Below are 13,893 nucleotides of genomic sequence, written 5' to 3'. Positions count from 1 at the left end.
TGTTACTGCTTTAGCTGTAGGATCAGTTTCTTTAAAAATGCAAACTGGAAAAGTTCTAGTATTAGATTGTTGTTATTATGTTCCGAAATTTGTTTCAAATATAATTTCAATTTCAATGTTGGACAAACGAGGATTTCGTATTATTTTAAATAATAACATTTGCTCTATTTATCATAATGATGATTTATATGCGAATGGGTATCTCCAACATGACATTTATGTCTTATCAAATGTGAACTTCAATCCAATTATGCATGTTTCTAAGAGGAAAAGAGATAATATATTGAATAAAACATATCTTTGGCATTGTAGGCTTGGTCATATTGGAGAGAAAAGAATTAACAAGTTACACAAGGAAGGTTACCTTGATCAGTATGATTATGAATCATATACAACTTGTGAATCTTGTCTTAAAGGAAAAATGACTAAATCTCCATTTTTGGGAAATGGAGAGAGAACTTCTGAATTACTAGGACTAATACATACAGATGTATGCGGGCCTATGAAAATTCAAGCCAAATGAGGATTCTCTTATTTTATTACTTTCACTGATGATATGTCTAGATATGGTTTCATATATCTCATGAGACATAAATCTGAATCATTTGAAATGTTCAAAAGATTTCATGTTGAGGTAGAAAAACAAACTGGTAAGAGTATCAAAGTGATTAGATCAGATAGAGGAGGAGAATACCTAAATGGTGATTTCCTTGATTATCTAAAAGAGAATGGGATTATCTCTCAATGGACACCTCCAGGAACACCCCAACATAATGGTGTGTCAGAAAGAAGAAATAGAACCTTATTGGATATGACAAGGTCCATGATGGGTTCCAATAAATTTATGGGGATATGCGTTAGAAACAGCTGCATATTTGCTAAATAGAGTTCCCTCAAAAACAATCTCTACAACACCATATGAGATATGGAAAGGACGGAAACCAAGTCTTAAACATATCAAGGTATGGGGATGCCCTCCTTATGTTAAGAAATTGCAAACAGATAAACTTGAAGCAAGGTCTGATAAATGTAGATTCATTGGATATCCTAAAGAAACGATTGGATATTATTTCTACCAACCATCTGAGCATAAAGTGTTTGTGGCTAGAGGAGGAACCTTTCTTGAAAGGGAATTTCTCGCAGATGGTAGTCATGGTAAAGAAATAGAACTTGATGAAACTCAAGAATGTAATGAAACAATAATTGCTCAAGAACATGACAAAGAAATTGAGCAGCCATTCTTGGATGTTTTAAAGTTAAATCGAAGACTTCCATCTTTGCCAGTTGAAACTCAAGAATCGATTATAGCTGAAAGACAGGTTAATGAACCAGTCTTAGATCAAGTTGAACAAGGTGAATCTGAAATACATGAGCCTATTAGAAGATCTAGCAGAGTGCGTCATGCACCTGATAGATTAAACCTAATGGTTCAAGATGTTACATCAAATGAGGTTGATCGTAATGATGATGACCCCCTAAACTATGATGAGGCCATGAGATGTTCTGACCATAAGAAATGGCAAGAAGCCATGGAATCCGAAATGGAATCAATGAAGATCAACAAAGTATGGACTTTGGTTGAAGCTTCAAAGGATATTAAACCAATAGGATGTAAATGGGTTTATAAGAAAAAGATTGGAGCAGATGGAAAGGTAGAGACTTATAAAGCTCGCCTTGTTGCCAAAGGATATCGTCAAAAGGAAGGAATAGATTATGAAGAAACCTTTTCTCCTGTGGCAATGCTCAAATCAATTCGGATTTTACTTGCTATAGCAGCATACTATGATTATGAAATATGGCAAATGGATGTGAAGACAGCTTTTCTTAATGGAGAGTTAAAAGAGGATGTGTACATGACACAACCTGAAGGATTCACATCCATGTCTGATCCTAATAAAGTTTGCAAGCTACAACGATCCATTTATGGATTAAAACAAGCTTCTAGAAGTTGGAACATTCGCTTTAATCAAACAATTGAAAAGTTCAATTTTGTTAGATGTGAAGAAGAACCTTGTGTCTACAAGAAAGTTAGTGGGAGCACAATTATTTTCCTATTGTTATATGTAGATGACATATTACTTATTGGAAATGATGTACCAGCATTACAAGGCACGAAGATTTGGTTATCTAAGCAATTCTCCATGAAAGATTTAGGAGAAGCAACCTATATTCTAGGAATAAAGATTTATAGAGATAGATCTAAAAGGTTGCTTGGACTCTCCCAATCTGTGTATATTGATGCCATCTTAAAGAGGTATAACATGGAAAACTTCAAAAGGGGCTATTTGCCAATAGGAACCGGGGTTTCTCTTAGTAGAGAAGATTGTGCAAAGTCTCTTGAAGAGAGAGAACGCATGAATAGAGTACCATATGCTAGTGCAGTGGGAGCTATCATGTACACCATGATTTGCACACGTCCTGATATTGCTTATGCATTAGGTGTAATTAGTCGATATCAAGCAAACCCTGGTGAGGAACATTGGAAAGTTGTGAAGACTATTCTTAAATACTTAAGAAAGACTAAAGATCAATTTCTCATTTATGGAGATTTTGAACTTAAATTAAAGGGGTACACTGATGCAAGTTTTGCATCAGAAAAAGATGATAGCAAGTCTATTTCTGGTTACGTGTTCACTTTTAATGGTGGTACAGTGAGTTGGAAAAGTTCCAAGCAAGCTACAGTAGCAGATTCAACAACTGAAGCAGAATATATAGCAGCAAGTGAAGCTGCAAAAGAGGCTGTTTGGATGAAGAAATTCATATCTGAACTTGGTGTGGTTCCCTCAATAGAAGAACCAGTTCCATTATTGTGTGATAACAATGGAGCTATTGCACAAGCAAAGGAGCCGAGATCACATCAAAAGTCTAAACATATTTTGCGAAGGTATCATCTCATTAGAGAAATTATTGAACGTGGTGATGTCAAGATTTTGAAGGTAGATGGAAAGGATAATGTTGCAGATCCATTCACCAAGGCACTTGGGTTAAAGGAGTTTGACAAACACAAGTGGGAAATGGGAATGAGATACATGACTAATTGGCTCTAGTGCAAGTGGGAGATTGTTGGAAATACATTTGTATATTTCTATATTTATGCCCAAGACCCAATTCGTTGTTTAAATACAATTAAAGTAATTGCATTTGCTTTTATCATATTTGTTATTTATTTAAAATAGATTATATGATAAAGTCCTTGATTAAAAATTAGAGACTTGTTATTATAATAGAGATTATAATAAATGAGAAACATGTCTTTTATAAATTTTTGGTCTAAATTGTTCTTGATCATAGAGTCATTGAGAATAGGACATTAATGACTCGGACAGATTAATATATGTGTAATAGTATTTATTGGATAAATATTAATAGATCTCATTTATTAAATTGCACATATAAATGATGCATATGTAGATATGATCATTGAACTGACTCAACTGAGAATTCCTAATGGTTAAGATTACCTTAAATTGTCAAAAGGAAATTCTAAAGAAGAAATGAAATAGTTTCCTTTGACCTGAGATTAACATAGTAATTAACATGTTATTTATCATACTTTGATTTCGGACACATAATGTCTCAGGACGTTATTTGAATGAACATTGAGTATGATTAAATGCTTGTAGAATTAATGATTAATCAAGACGGAATCCATCAACTCTTGGTAATGAGTTTGAGCTCTATAATAAAATAAGACCTTGGCCAAGGTATTACAATGAATAAAGAAATGAGTTTCTTTGAGTCATCATGGCAACTTGTTAAAGTTTGACAATTGTACCATACTTTAAAGTTAGCCCAAAGCTGTAAAGATGGAAGGAAATATTTTATTAATCTTCTAGTGGTTCTTGAAAGTAAAATATATATTACTTCATGCTATCTGGTCGTTAAGGAGTGTTGCTAGACGCCAACCTTGATTAGTAAACTAATTTAGTTAATTTACTACAGCTTAGTATTGAATCTACGGGGTCACACACTAACGAGTGTTCTAATATTTGCTATATAATTATATTATTTGATAATTAAATTGGAGAATTTAATTTGATCAAATAAATACACTATATATATATATATATATATATCAGTGGATACATAGAAAAATGGTAATAAAGAAAAAGGCAAGATATACTGCACAATGGACTTAAGAGAGAGAGAAAAAATAAAAAAGGTTCTATTATTTCTTCATTGTGTGTACAATCATTTTCTCCTTTTATTTGCTATACTTACATACAAAAGGAGTTTTGTGAGTAAGAAATTCTTAGTTTTAGAGTGTCATTTTTCTGCTCCATTGGTTCAAAGAGTTGATAGCAAAGGTTGGTCTCGGTGTGGATACACGCGTAGACTCTTCATAATTTTGAAGAACAACTTTAAAGATTCAGGAACTACAACCAGGTACGCATTTTGTATGCAGTTTTTTTGGTTATATATAATTTTAAACACAAATAGATTCATGTTTATTCCGCTGTGTGTTATGAACACCATCAAAATTTCTTTCAACCCTCAAATAGTACGAGTATAGGTACGGAAAAACACTACAAGTGCTGCTCCGGTGTCATCCATATCCTATATGTTGGGTGTACATTACTAAACATAATCCCTATTAGCAATTTTTTTGTCTTGTTAAAACTTCTTTGCCTTCACTACCAAACTTGAGATTTTAGGTTTAGATCGTCTCAAATACAAAAGGTTCAATATTAAATAGAGATCGTGATAAGCAATAAACAAATTCTTTTGAGGGTTTAGATTTTTGTATATTTTTAAATTAAACAATTTAAGTTTTATTCCATCCTTTTATTCTAATAATGGAGAAAAAACCCAATTGATAGATTCCCATTTGAAAGTCCTATCCAACTATTAATTGGATTATGTAACTTGTGACAATATATTCCACAAAACAATCATATTTTTTTATTACCAATAATATTTTCTCACATTTTGAATAATTAATTAATTTTTTCAGGTTATATAATTGTTCCTCCTAATAAGTGTTCTTGATTTTTTGGTGATCATACAGATAACAAAACAATCATATGATATTGTTATTGGAAGTCACATATATTTTTCATTATTTACCAAACATGTATTTGTAATTTGTTTTTCTTTTCTAATTTCCACCATACACTTCTTCTTTAGCATAAAAAAGAGAGCTCGTAGAAAGAAGATGCTTGTATGCTCGAATCGCAACATAATTGGTATTCTTTCTCAATCAGAACATAGAATGATGGAAAATTAAAAATTAAAAATCCAAGTTCAAAGGACTAACACCAAAAGTATCTTCAAATATAAATTATATGTTATTGTGTTAAGTGATAAAACATGGATTTTCATACTTGAAAAGAAAGAACTAAAGATAGAAATAAGAAGAGCAAAGATTCAATCTTCATAGAAAAATAGAATTGATACTAGAGTATTGAAAAATACCTCATAATATTTTCATTATTGAATTGTGATTACAAAGGTGTAAGACTCACATTTTATAATAAAATCACAAACAAAACTCAACTTAACTAACTGAAGTAACTAACTACATAATCGGTTAACCATATTGTTAATCGATTATACAAAACAGAAAACACATATATTTTAACACGCCCCCGCAAGCTGGAATGTATCAAACATTCCAAGCTTCAAATGATTTTACTGAATCACGATGATTATACTCTAAAACCTCCTCTTGTGGTGAGCGAATCTTCGTCTCACAGTCTTGAAATCTGAACATGAAGCAATACTGACGCTTAACCACCATTTGGCATAAGCAATTTCATCTGATGCTTAATTATCTATTTGACAGAAGCAAACCAATCATAACGCATGAAAGATGGACCTTAATCTTGATCCTTATATGTTGCTTCAATAAGAAAAAACAATTACACATTATAATGTTGTGTGTTTAATGAGAGAGAGGGGTAAAGAAACTAGAGTAATAAACAAATGAGAAATAATTAGGGGTAATAGATGAAAGAATAAGAAGAAAGAAAAATGTGAAGTGAACCAAGAATCTCAAGAACTTTCAAAGATCTCAAATTAGAGGGAATTGATGTGTGTAGTAATTCTATTTTGAAGAGTTTGAGGTTTGGTATGAAATTTGANNNNTTGATGCCAAAATCTTAAGCAGCAATGTCTTGTATGAAACAGCCATGCAAGAAATAAAATGGAACTTCAATTACAAATATGGAAGTCATTTGTTGAACTCTTGAAAAATGATCTTGAAAAAAGATACATGATGGGTAAAGAAAACATTCTCTGAACTTAGGATGAAGAACTTCCTAATGAGAATAAAAAACCAAAGCAACGAACATGAAGGTGTGAAATTTCCCTATCAATATAACATTGAACGTTTCTGAATTCCTCAACATGGCAAGAGATAGTGATGACTCCTTTCTTATCAAACTCATATTCTTCTTCAGTCACCTTCAAAAGCTTAATTCTTATACACCCTTTTGGAACCTGCTTCTTCCCTTCATTGTGATGGAAAAGAAGATGCCACGAGTTGAGAAGCAGGAGCAAATCTTTAGTATTGAAGATTTTGCAAGAATGGTTCTTCATGACATAGAATCTTGAAATGCAATGCTTGAAAATGAGAATGATAATGATCATTCCTTGTTAAATCTTGGAATGATGGATAAACAGCGGAAGCTAATAAAGGAATAATTATGCTTTGATACTATGTTAAAACATGGATTTCCATACTTGAAAAGAAAGAACTCAAGATAGGAACAAGAAGAGCAAAGATTCAAGCTTCATAGAAAAATAGAATTGACATTAGAGTATTGAAGAATACCTCATAATATTTTCATTATTGAATTGTGATTACAAAGGTGTAAGACTCACATTTTATACTAAAATCACAAACACAATTCAACTTAACGAACTGAAGTAACTAACTACATAATCGGTTAACCATATTGTTAATCAATTATACAAAACAGAAAACACATCTATTTCAAAGGACTAGCACCAAAAGTATCTTCAAATGTAAATTATATGTTATTGTGTTAGGAAAGTATGATACTTTACGAACAAGATGTTGTCTAGTAGTGTAAGACCTTATTAGATCTCTAGGGTCGAAGATTTGATTTCTGAGAGCGGCACTTGTTGGGAAGGGCAACCACGAACTCCGAAAGAGATTAGTTCTTTACCAAAAAATGTGAGGTGATATCTTTGGAAGTACAAAAAAAACTATCATACTTTTTGTGTAGTTGGAAGTAGTAACATCAAACTTGTATATATCTTTCTGTTTCTCTTTGTGCTAGGAAATTTATGAAAAAATTAATTAGCAAAACTCCAGAAATTTGCTTTGGGGTGATAATTTTAGTCCACTTATCATTTCTGATCAAAGGTGAGGCACCTACGTACATATAGATTAATTGGACTACTTAAATTAACTCTCCTAATTAAGGAACTTACCTTGCCTGGTCATATGATCAATAAAACGAGTTCAGTGCATTATAGTTTTTAATATGATTTAGGACTTATGTGCAAATTGGTTTCCTATCTATTGTTCTATTCTTTTTAGAGATTTGTTATGAATTAGAGTGTATTGTCACCAATGTATTGCACATAAAACATTTTCCTTCAATAAGGGGAATAGTCACCCCACTCTATTTTAACCATAAGAAATGTTTTCCATATGCATCATTTCTGCTTAGGATGTTTCATTAATAACAAATATTTGTTTCCTTTCTTTTTCTTCTTTTCTTTTTAAACAAACGACTTCTCAGCTCTTAGTACTGCAATGTAAATGCAAAGAAAATTTGGCTGCTTCATAATAATTGCTATGCCAATTGAAGCTGATTTCATAATTAGGCTACATATTTGTAACAAGAATATGTTGTCCTAAACAATTGTCTCACACAAATAAAAATATATCAATTAGAAAATTTAAACATTAATTATTATTTTTTTGTTTCATTGTTATTGATACAAGATTTGAAACATGATTTAAGATATGGTTTAAGACAATAAGTATCAAAATCCATAATAAATGTATATATAGTCCACAAAGTTTTGAAATCAAAAGCCAGACAACATTTTGTACAAATATTTCTCTTCAAATAAAAATTCATATGGTAGCATTCAGAAAAGCAAAATCAAATTAGTTCTACATCATCAGAACTAAACAAAAATACAATTTGTTTTTTTCTTATTTGATAAACATATATATATAAGAACCACCAACTGATAAAGTTTATGAAATTCTCACTCAGCAGCTTCTTCAACAGAAGATTCAATTCTCAGAAGAACAAATCCTATTGCAACCCCAACAAGTACAAGCCCATTCAATATAGCTGCAATCTGAAAAATCTCACCTGCAGCATTACATGTTGAAGAAGCTGCTCCTCCTCTACCACACTTACCCTTAGATGGGTACTTTAAGGAACTAACCACCCTTGCAAAGGACTTTTCAGTAGACACAGGAAGCCCTAGTGATGTTACACTATTCTGAGCCCTCAAGCCACCAAAAGAATTCAACCCTTTGATACTGTTCACATGAATCTTCCTACTACTCCTTGTGCTGCTTCCCACAACAATGATTGTGGCTGGAATTGTTGCTGAAACAGTGGCCATTATTTTCTGCAAATGGTAAGATAATGTTGAAGAGTTAGATAATTATGTAAACAAGGAAAAGAGAATGAAGGAAAATAATATTATTAGTGCAATGAGGGAACCTTATTATTTTTTGATGTTGGTGTTGAAGTACAGTGTTTGTAGAAGGTGAGAGATTTTGTATGGGGAGTGATAGAAATAAAGGGATAAGGTAAGAAGAGTATGGTTGGTTGAAAAGCACATGTGATAGCATATTGTTGATTATGTGGCTTATAGCTTTACTTGGATTCTGGCCAACAAAACATTTGAAATCACATCATCATGCTACTTAACTTCACTCATTTAAATAACCTTAATTCCCCTAACTTCTTGCCTGAACTTATCTGAAAAAACATACCAATGGTTAAATTCAATTCATGTAATTTTACTCTGATTTTTTTAATTTCAACATGAAGTTTTTAACGTTGTAATTCTACACACATTTTAAGAAGATAATAAAGTATCTCATATTATAAGAAGATAAGTTATCTCCTACCGTCATTATAATCTTAACATGTGTTTCATTTAATCATTCTTTATAAAAATATTCTAAACACTACAAAAACAGAACATGTATTATAATTATACTGGTTGGAAAAAATAATTTATTTCGTCTTAAGATAAAATACTTTATTATCTTCTAACAATGTATCACAAATGTTAAGAAGCACCCATATTTTGGTCTTGAATAAATATGGTTCATTTTACTCTCTCCCCAATACCTTTGAAGATGGGCCAGCCAGTTCCATAAATATTTTATTAGGTCCCTTTTATTAAAAAACAAATTTGCGAACAACATATTAAAACTAGACACTTGAAAGGTTTACTTTGCCGGATTTAGGCTTCCTATTTTTTCTTATTTTTTATCTTTTTTTGGAACCCTTACACAGTACCAAACATTCATAACATTGGTTGCAAATGCCATGATATTGTTTAAGACATAACAAATATCTCATAGTTGAATTGAACTACAACCAATTCATCAACCACATACATAATTTTAATTTTCTTGCAAGGTTTCACTAATTGAATCTGTATTGGGAATACATCATTTTGCCTTCATGCTTCAAGTTGTATTGGGACTAAACTCCACATTGTTAACTTAGAAATTGTCTTAATATTTTTATAAACTTATAAAATTGGATGTGTGACAAAACATTGGACACATCATATTAGCAATACATTTTTTACTAACTTTTTATAAAATATGACCTAACATAGTAAAGAGTAAGTGTCTTAAAAAAAAAGTTTGACATTAGTATCACAAATAAATATATATATATATATATATTAAATAATTTAAAATGTTTAAAATTTAAATCTTTTTTGTATTGTTATATGGGTTGGTTAACCACAACCCACAGGTCGATTTTAAATTTGATTAGATCATATTCGGATTATAATTTGACATAAATAAATTATTACTAACTTTTTGGCTCTAGTCAATTTATCCTAAGCCCTATGTGGACTTGTCCAAATTCATTAGGATAACCTGTTTTTATAGGTCTAAATACTAGTTAGTCAAATATTAAAATCTTTCACATTTTCAAATGCTTATAAAAATTTAATCATCTTTTTTTTTGTAGTCACTTTTTTACCTTTGATTTTATTTAATGAAAATATCTTTATTTCAATGTTTTTTTCTTCATACTAGTACCTGCTCATTTAAAGGAGACCAAGCTCATATCATTACTCTACCATTAGAAAATGACATTATCCTTAAGGTTATGGAATTTGGGTCAGACTTATCCACGCTGGGAGGGTCTAATGTCTATAGATTTGGTTGGGTATGTCCATATTGTCCTTCTATCCCTTGTATTTTCAAAACTTCTGAGATCAACAATTGAGATGGAGTAACATTAATTTCGTTGACCATTGAACTGTGTAGATAATATTATAGGACGATTGTACTCTATTGTCCATGTTTTACAGGAAGGTCCACCAGTGTGCAGGCATTCAACACGCTAAAGGCAGACATGTCCACATCTGTGTGGTTGTCCAGCTCATGTAGGACCCATGGGGAGCAAAGGCCAGCTTTTGCCTCGCCCAATGTTTACATGTTGAGGTCCAACTAGGGGCCTTGGGTGTGTAATTTGTCTATTGTACAAGCCTTTTGCATGAACTTTGTCTTATTACAATATACTATTTTAATTTATCTTAATTTTTTTATCACCATTTGGCTTCCGCAAAGTTGTACCAATTTGAATTTGCCCATTTTCTGAGGTCCCATTAGTAGGTGGACACGATTTAGCCACATGTGCTCCTCTAACTAAGATTTCCTCTTTACTGAACTATGTGAGAAGTGATATATTATTAGTAAAATTAATTCTCAAGTAATCTCACTCTCCACAATTAGTTTTCAACCTTGCTTCTGTATTTGTAGATGTAAAGTGTGAGATATTTTTTCAATGGCCTCTAAAGTCCTCACATCTTCTTCCCCCTTTTTTTGTTGAATGATTCCTTTTGTCCTCCCCTACTTGTTTCCCATGCCTAGTCGTGGTGTTCAAAATCATCATGCTTCTGTTTTATTCTTATTTTTTTTGTAAGGGGGTTTACGCTAAAAAGGTCAGAGATTATAAACATGAAAAATTGGATGTATTTGGGATCCTTCTAGCAAGGCTAGCTCGTATACTACAACTCAAATATGGCGTTTGACTTGATAAGGTTTGAAGAATCTCTTAGCAAGCTTCTACGATGCCCAATGAGTCACATATTGGTGAAGATAAGGTTTTAGCTTCAACCAAACCCAAGATTCAATGTCATAGGTTCAATCTTGCATGTGTTTTTCACATTGTTTCTTCATATGATTTCTTTAAGTTGATTTAACGATGGTTGTCTTTCTTGAAGAATATAGCTCATAGTTTATTTGTTTGTGTGGCCTAGGAAGTAGTCTTTGATAGAGGGTAGGGGTAGTTTATAGAGCCACTAAAAGGGAGAAAATTTTGTTGCGTAGTGTTTGGAGGTATTATACTAGTGTTTGACTAAGTACAAGAACTTAAACCACTAACAAGGTTGTCCACTTGTGAAACATCAGAGATAACCCTTTAGTCCATGGTTAACCACGCGTGTGTGTGATCGTTAGACTCTAGGTGATATGCTGATCTATAGTACATGCTAGTACCTTATAAGGAAAAAATCCTTCTAAAAGTTAAATGTGAAAATTTTGTCTTTGTCCGACATAATGGACCTTAGAACGCCATGCAACCTATTGATCTCTGTCGTAAACTGATCGGCTAGGTGAACTACGACGAAGTGAATGGGTAAAGCCAAGAAATAACCATACTTTGTTAAATGTTCCACTATTAGCCATATCATTGTATCTTCAAATGAGGAGGGAAATAATCTCCTCCCAAACTTGTTGAGATAAGGACAATGGTTGCAACATGCCTTATTTTTCGACTACCAAAATATAGCAGAGTTCCACTATTAGAGACTCACACATTTTGGCAAAGTTTAGAATGTTCCATCGACTTTTGAAATACAACAGCCTGTTGTTCAAACGAAAAAGTCCCTTTTTTGTGTCTGAGTAAGTTTAACTATCATTTCATTTCCCTTTGTCATTATATAAAATGAACCGGGTTGAGTTATTATAGCATGGTGTAACAATAAGATTGTGCATCTGCAACTTTGTTCTCCTTCCTAGGTCAATAAAAAATTCATAATGAAAACCTTGTAATATTATAGGTTGATGAGTTGTTTGGAATGCATGAGTCAACATATGCTTGAGACTTTGTCTATCTATAAAAATGCGAAAATAACATCCTAACAAGTATTAATGTCATTTCATAATTGTGTGTTATAGCAACTAACTCTCAAACATAAGCATATGCAACTTGCATATAGATGGACAATGTTTTACTCAAGAAAGCAATGAGGTTCCCAACTTGAAATAGCACAACCATAATAGTTATTGCTAATGCATTCTTTTCACATCAAACACCTCAGTGAAATTTGAAAACGACAACATTGAATTTTTTACTATTATTTTATTTAATTATGTAAAGGCCTTAAAAGTCATTTTGGACCTTGTAAAATTGTTATGTTGAACAGGTTAGTAAGAGCAGTGGCATGATTAGTATAATGGTAAATAAATCTAAGATAGAACTCGATTAGTCTAAGAACCCACATATAGCCGATAATGACCACAGAGTAGGCAACTCCTGAAATGCATGAACCTTGTGAGTCCGACTGCACTCCTTGTGCGAACAAAATGTGTCCTATATATGCCAACTTTTTAGTCCCAAAATCATATTTAGATAACTTATCATAAATTAATGTGTAGATAACAGTTCCAAAATTAGCTTAAGAAGAGTAATATTTTCTAGCATGGTAGTACTATAAACTAGAATATCATAAAAAGTTCCAACACAAATTTCCTAAGGTACAATCATAGCAGATTATTCATTGCTACTTGAAATATAGATAAAACATTTGTAAGCCCAAATGACATCACAAGAAATCTATAATATCCATCAATTGTGTGGAATGCGATCTTGTGAGTATCTTCATGGTATGCTCTTATTTGATGGTATTCTTATCGTAAATCCAATTTAGAAAAGATGATTGCATTACCCAGTTCATCAAGTAATTGATCAATGGTGGAAATGAGAAAATTATCATTATCCTTTATTGCATTTAGGTTGTGATAGTCCACACAAAAGCACCAAGTATCATCCTTCTTTTGGACCAACAATACAAGATATAATTAAATAAAATCTATCACAAATGAATAAAAGGCAATCAAACATTATTTATTATGTTCAGCCAGCTGGATTCAAGAACTAAAATGAGTCATCCAATCCTACATAACCCAACATTCTTAAGTTGGGTTGAACGGGATATTGGTCAAGTTTAAACTAATCTTTTGCATACCTCTGATGATAGGCAGGGTTGGCCCTGGCGTGAGTGCTACTAACTAGGGTCCACCATGATAAAGGGCCAATTTTTTTTTAATTTTAATCAAATATATTTGTTTTTCTGTTGTTTTTTATTAATATTTTTTATAAATATAATAATAGTCTTAGTATATTTCATAGGCCTGTTTTAAATTCATTTGATAAACATGATAATAGAGACAAAATTATTAAAACTTTAATTAACACAATTTAAAATTTATAAATTGATACTTTGCTCAACCTTTAGTGTTAATAAGTTTTAGATATTCTCCAAAAAAAATCAATTTTGTACGTAAAACTCTGTCACAAAAAATATAAGAACTTTTACCTACAATTTCCTTAATCCGCTTGAAAAATTGTCTATAAAATTTGTTTTAATAAATATAGGGCTCGTATTTTTTTATATGCACATGACCTC

General features: G+C 31.9%; 1 protein-coding gene across 1 annotated transcript; it reads right to left on the bottom strand.

Moving 5' to 3' along the window:
• On the bottom strand, window positions 8,111–8,816 carry LOC109359201. The gene is made up of 2 exons (XM_019603773.1): window positions 8,664–8,816; window positions 8,111–8,568 (listed from the first exon to the last, which is right to left on the bottom strand). Exon 2 carries the CDS (start codon window positions 8,560–8,562, stop codon window positions 8,194–8,196), a length of 369 nt encoding a protein of 122 aa, XP_019459318.1. The 5' UTR covers window positions 8,563–8,568; window positions 8,664–8,816; the 3' UTR covers window positions 8,111–8,193.

Source organism: Lupinus angustifolius, chromosome LG11 (assembly GCF_001865875.1).
Source record: "Lupinus angustifolius cultivar Tanjil chromosome LG11, LupAngTanjil_v1.0, whole genome shotgun sequence".
NCBI lineage: Eukaryota > Viridiplantae > Streptophyta > Magnoliopsida > Fabales > Fabaceae > Lupinus > Lupinus angustifolius.
Note: the sequence above shows the minus strand (reverse complement) of the source record. Positions and strands in the feature narration are given on the sequence as shown.

Coding starts and splice junctions, on each gene's coding strand:
- LOC109359201 (XM_019603773.1), bottom strand. CDS start 8,562: ATGGCCACTGTTTCAGCAACAATTCCAGCCACAATCATTGTTGTGGGA.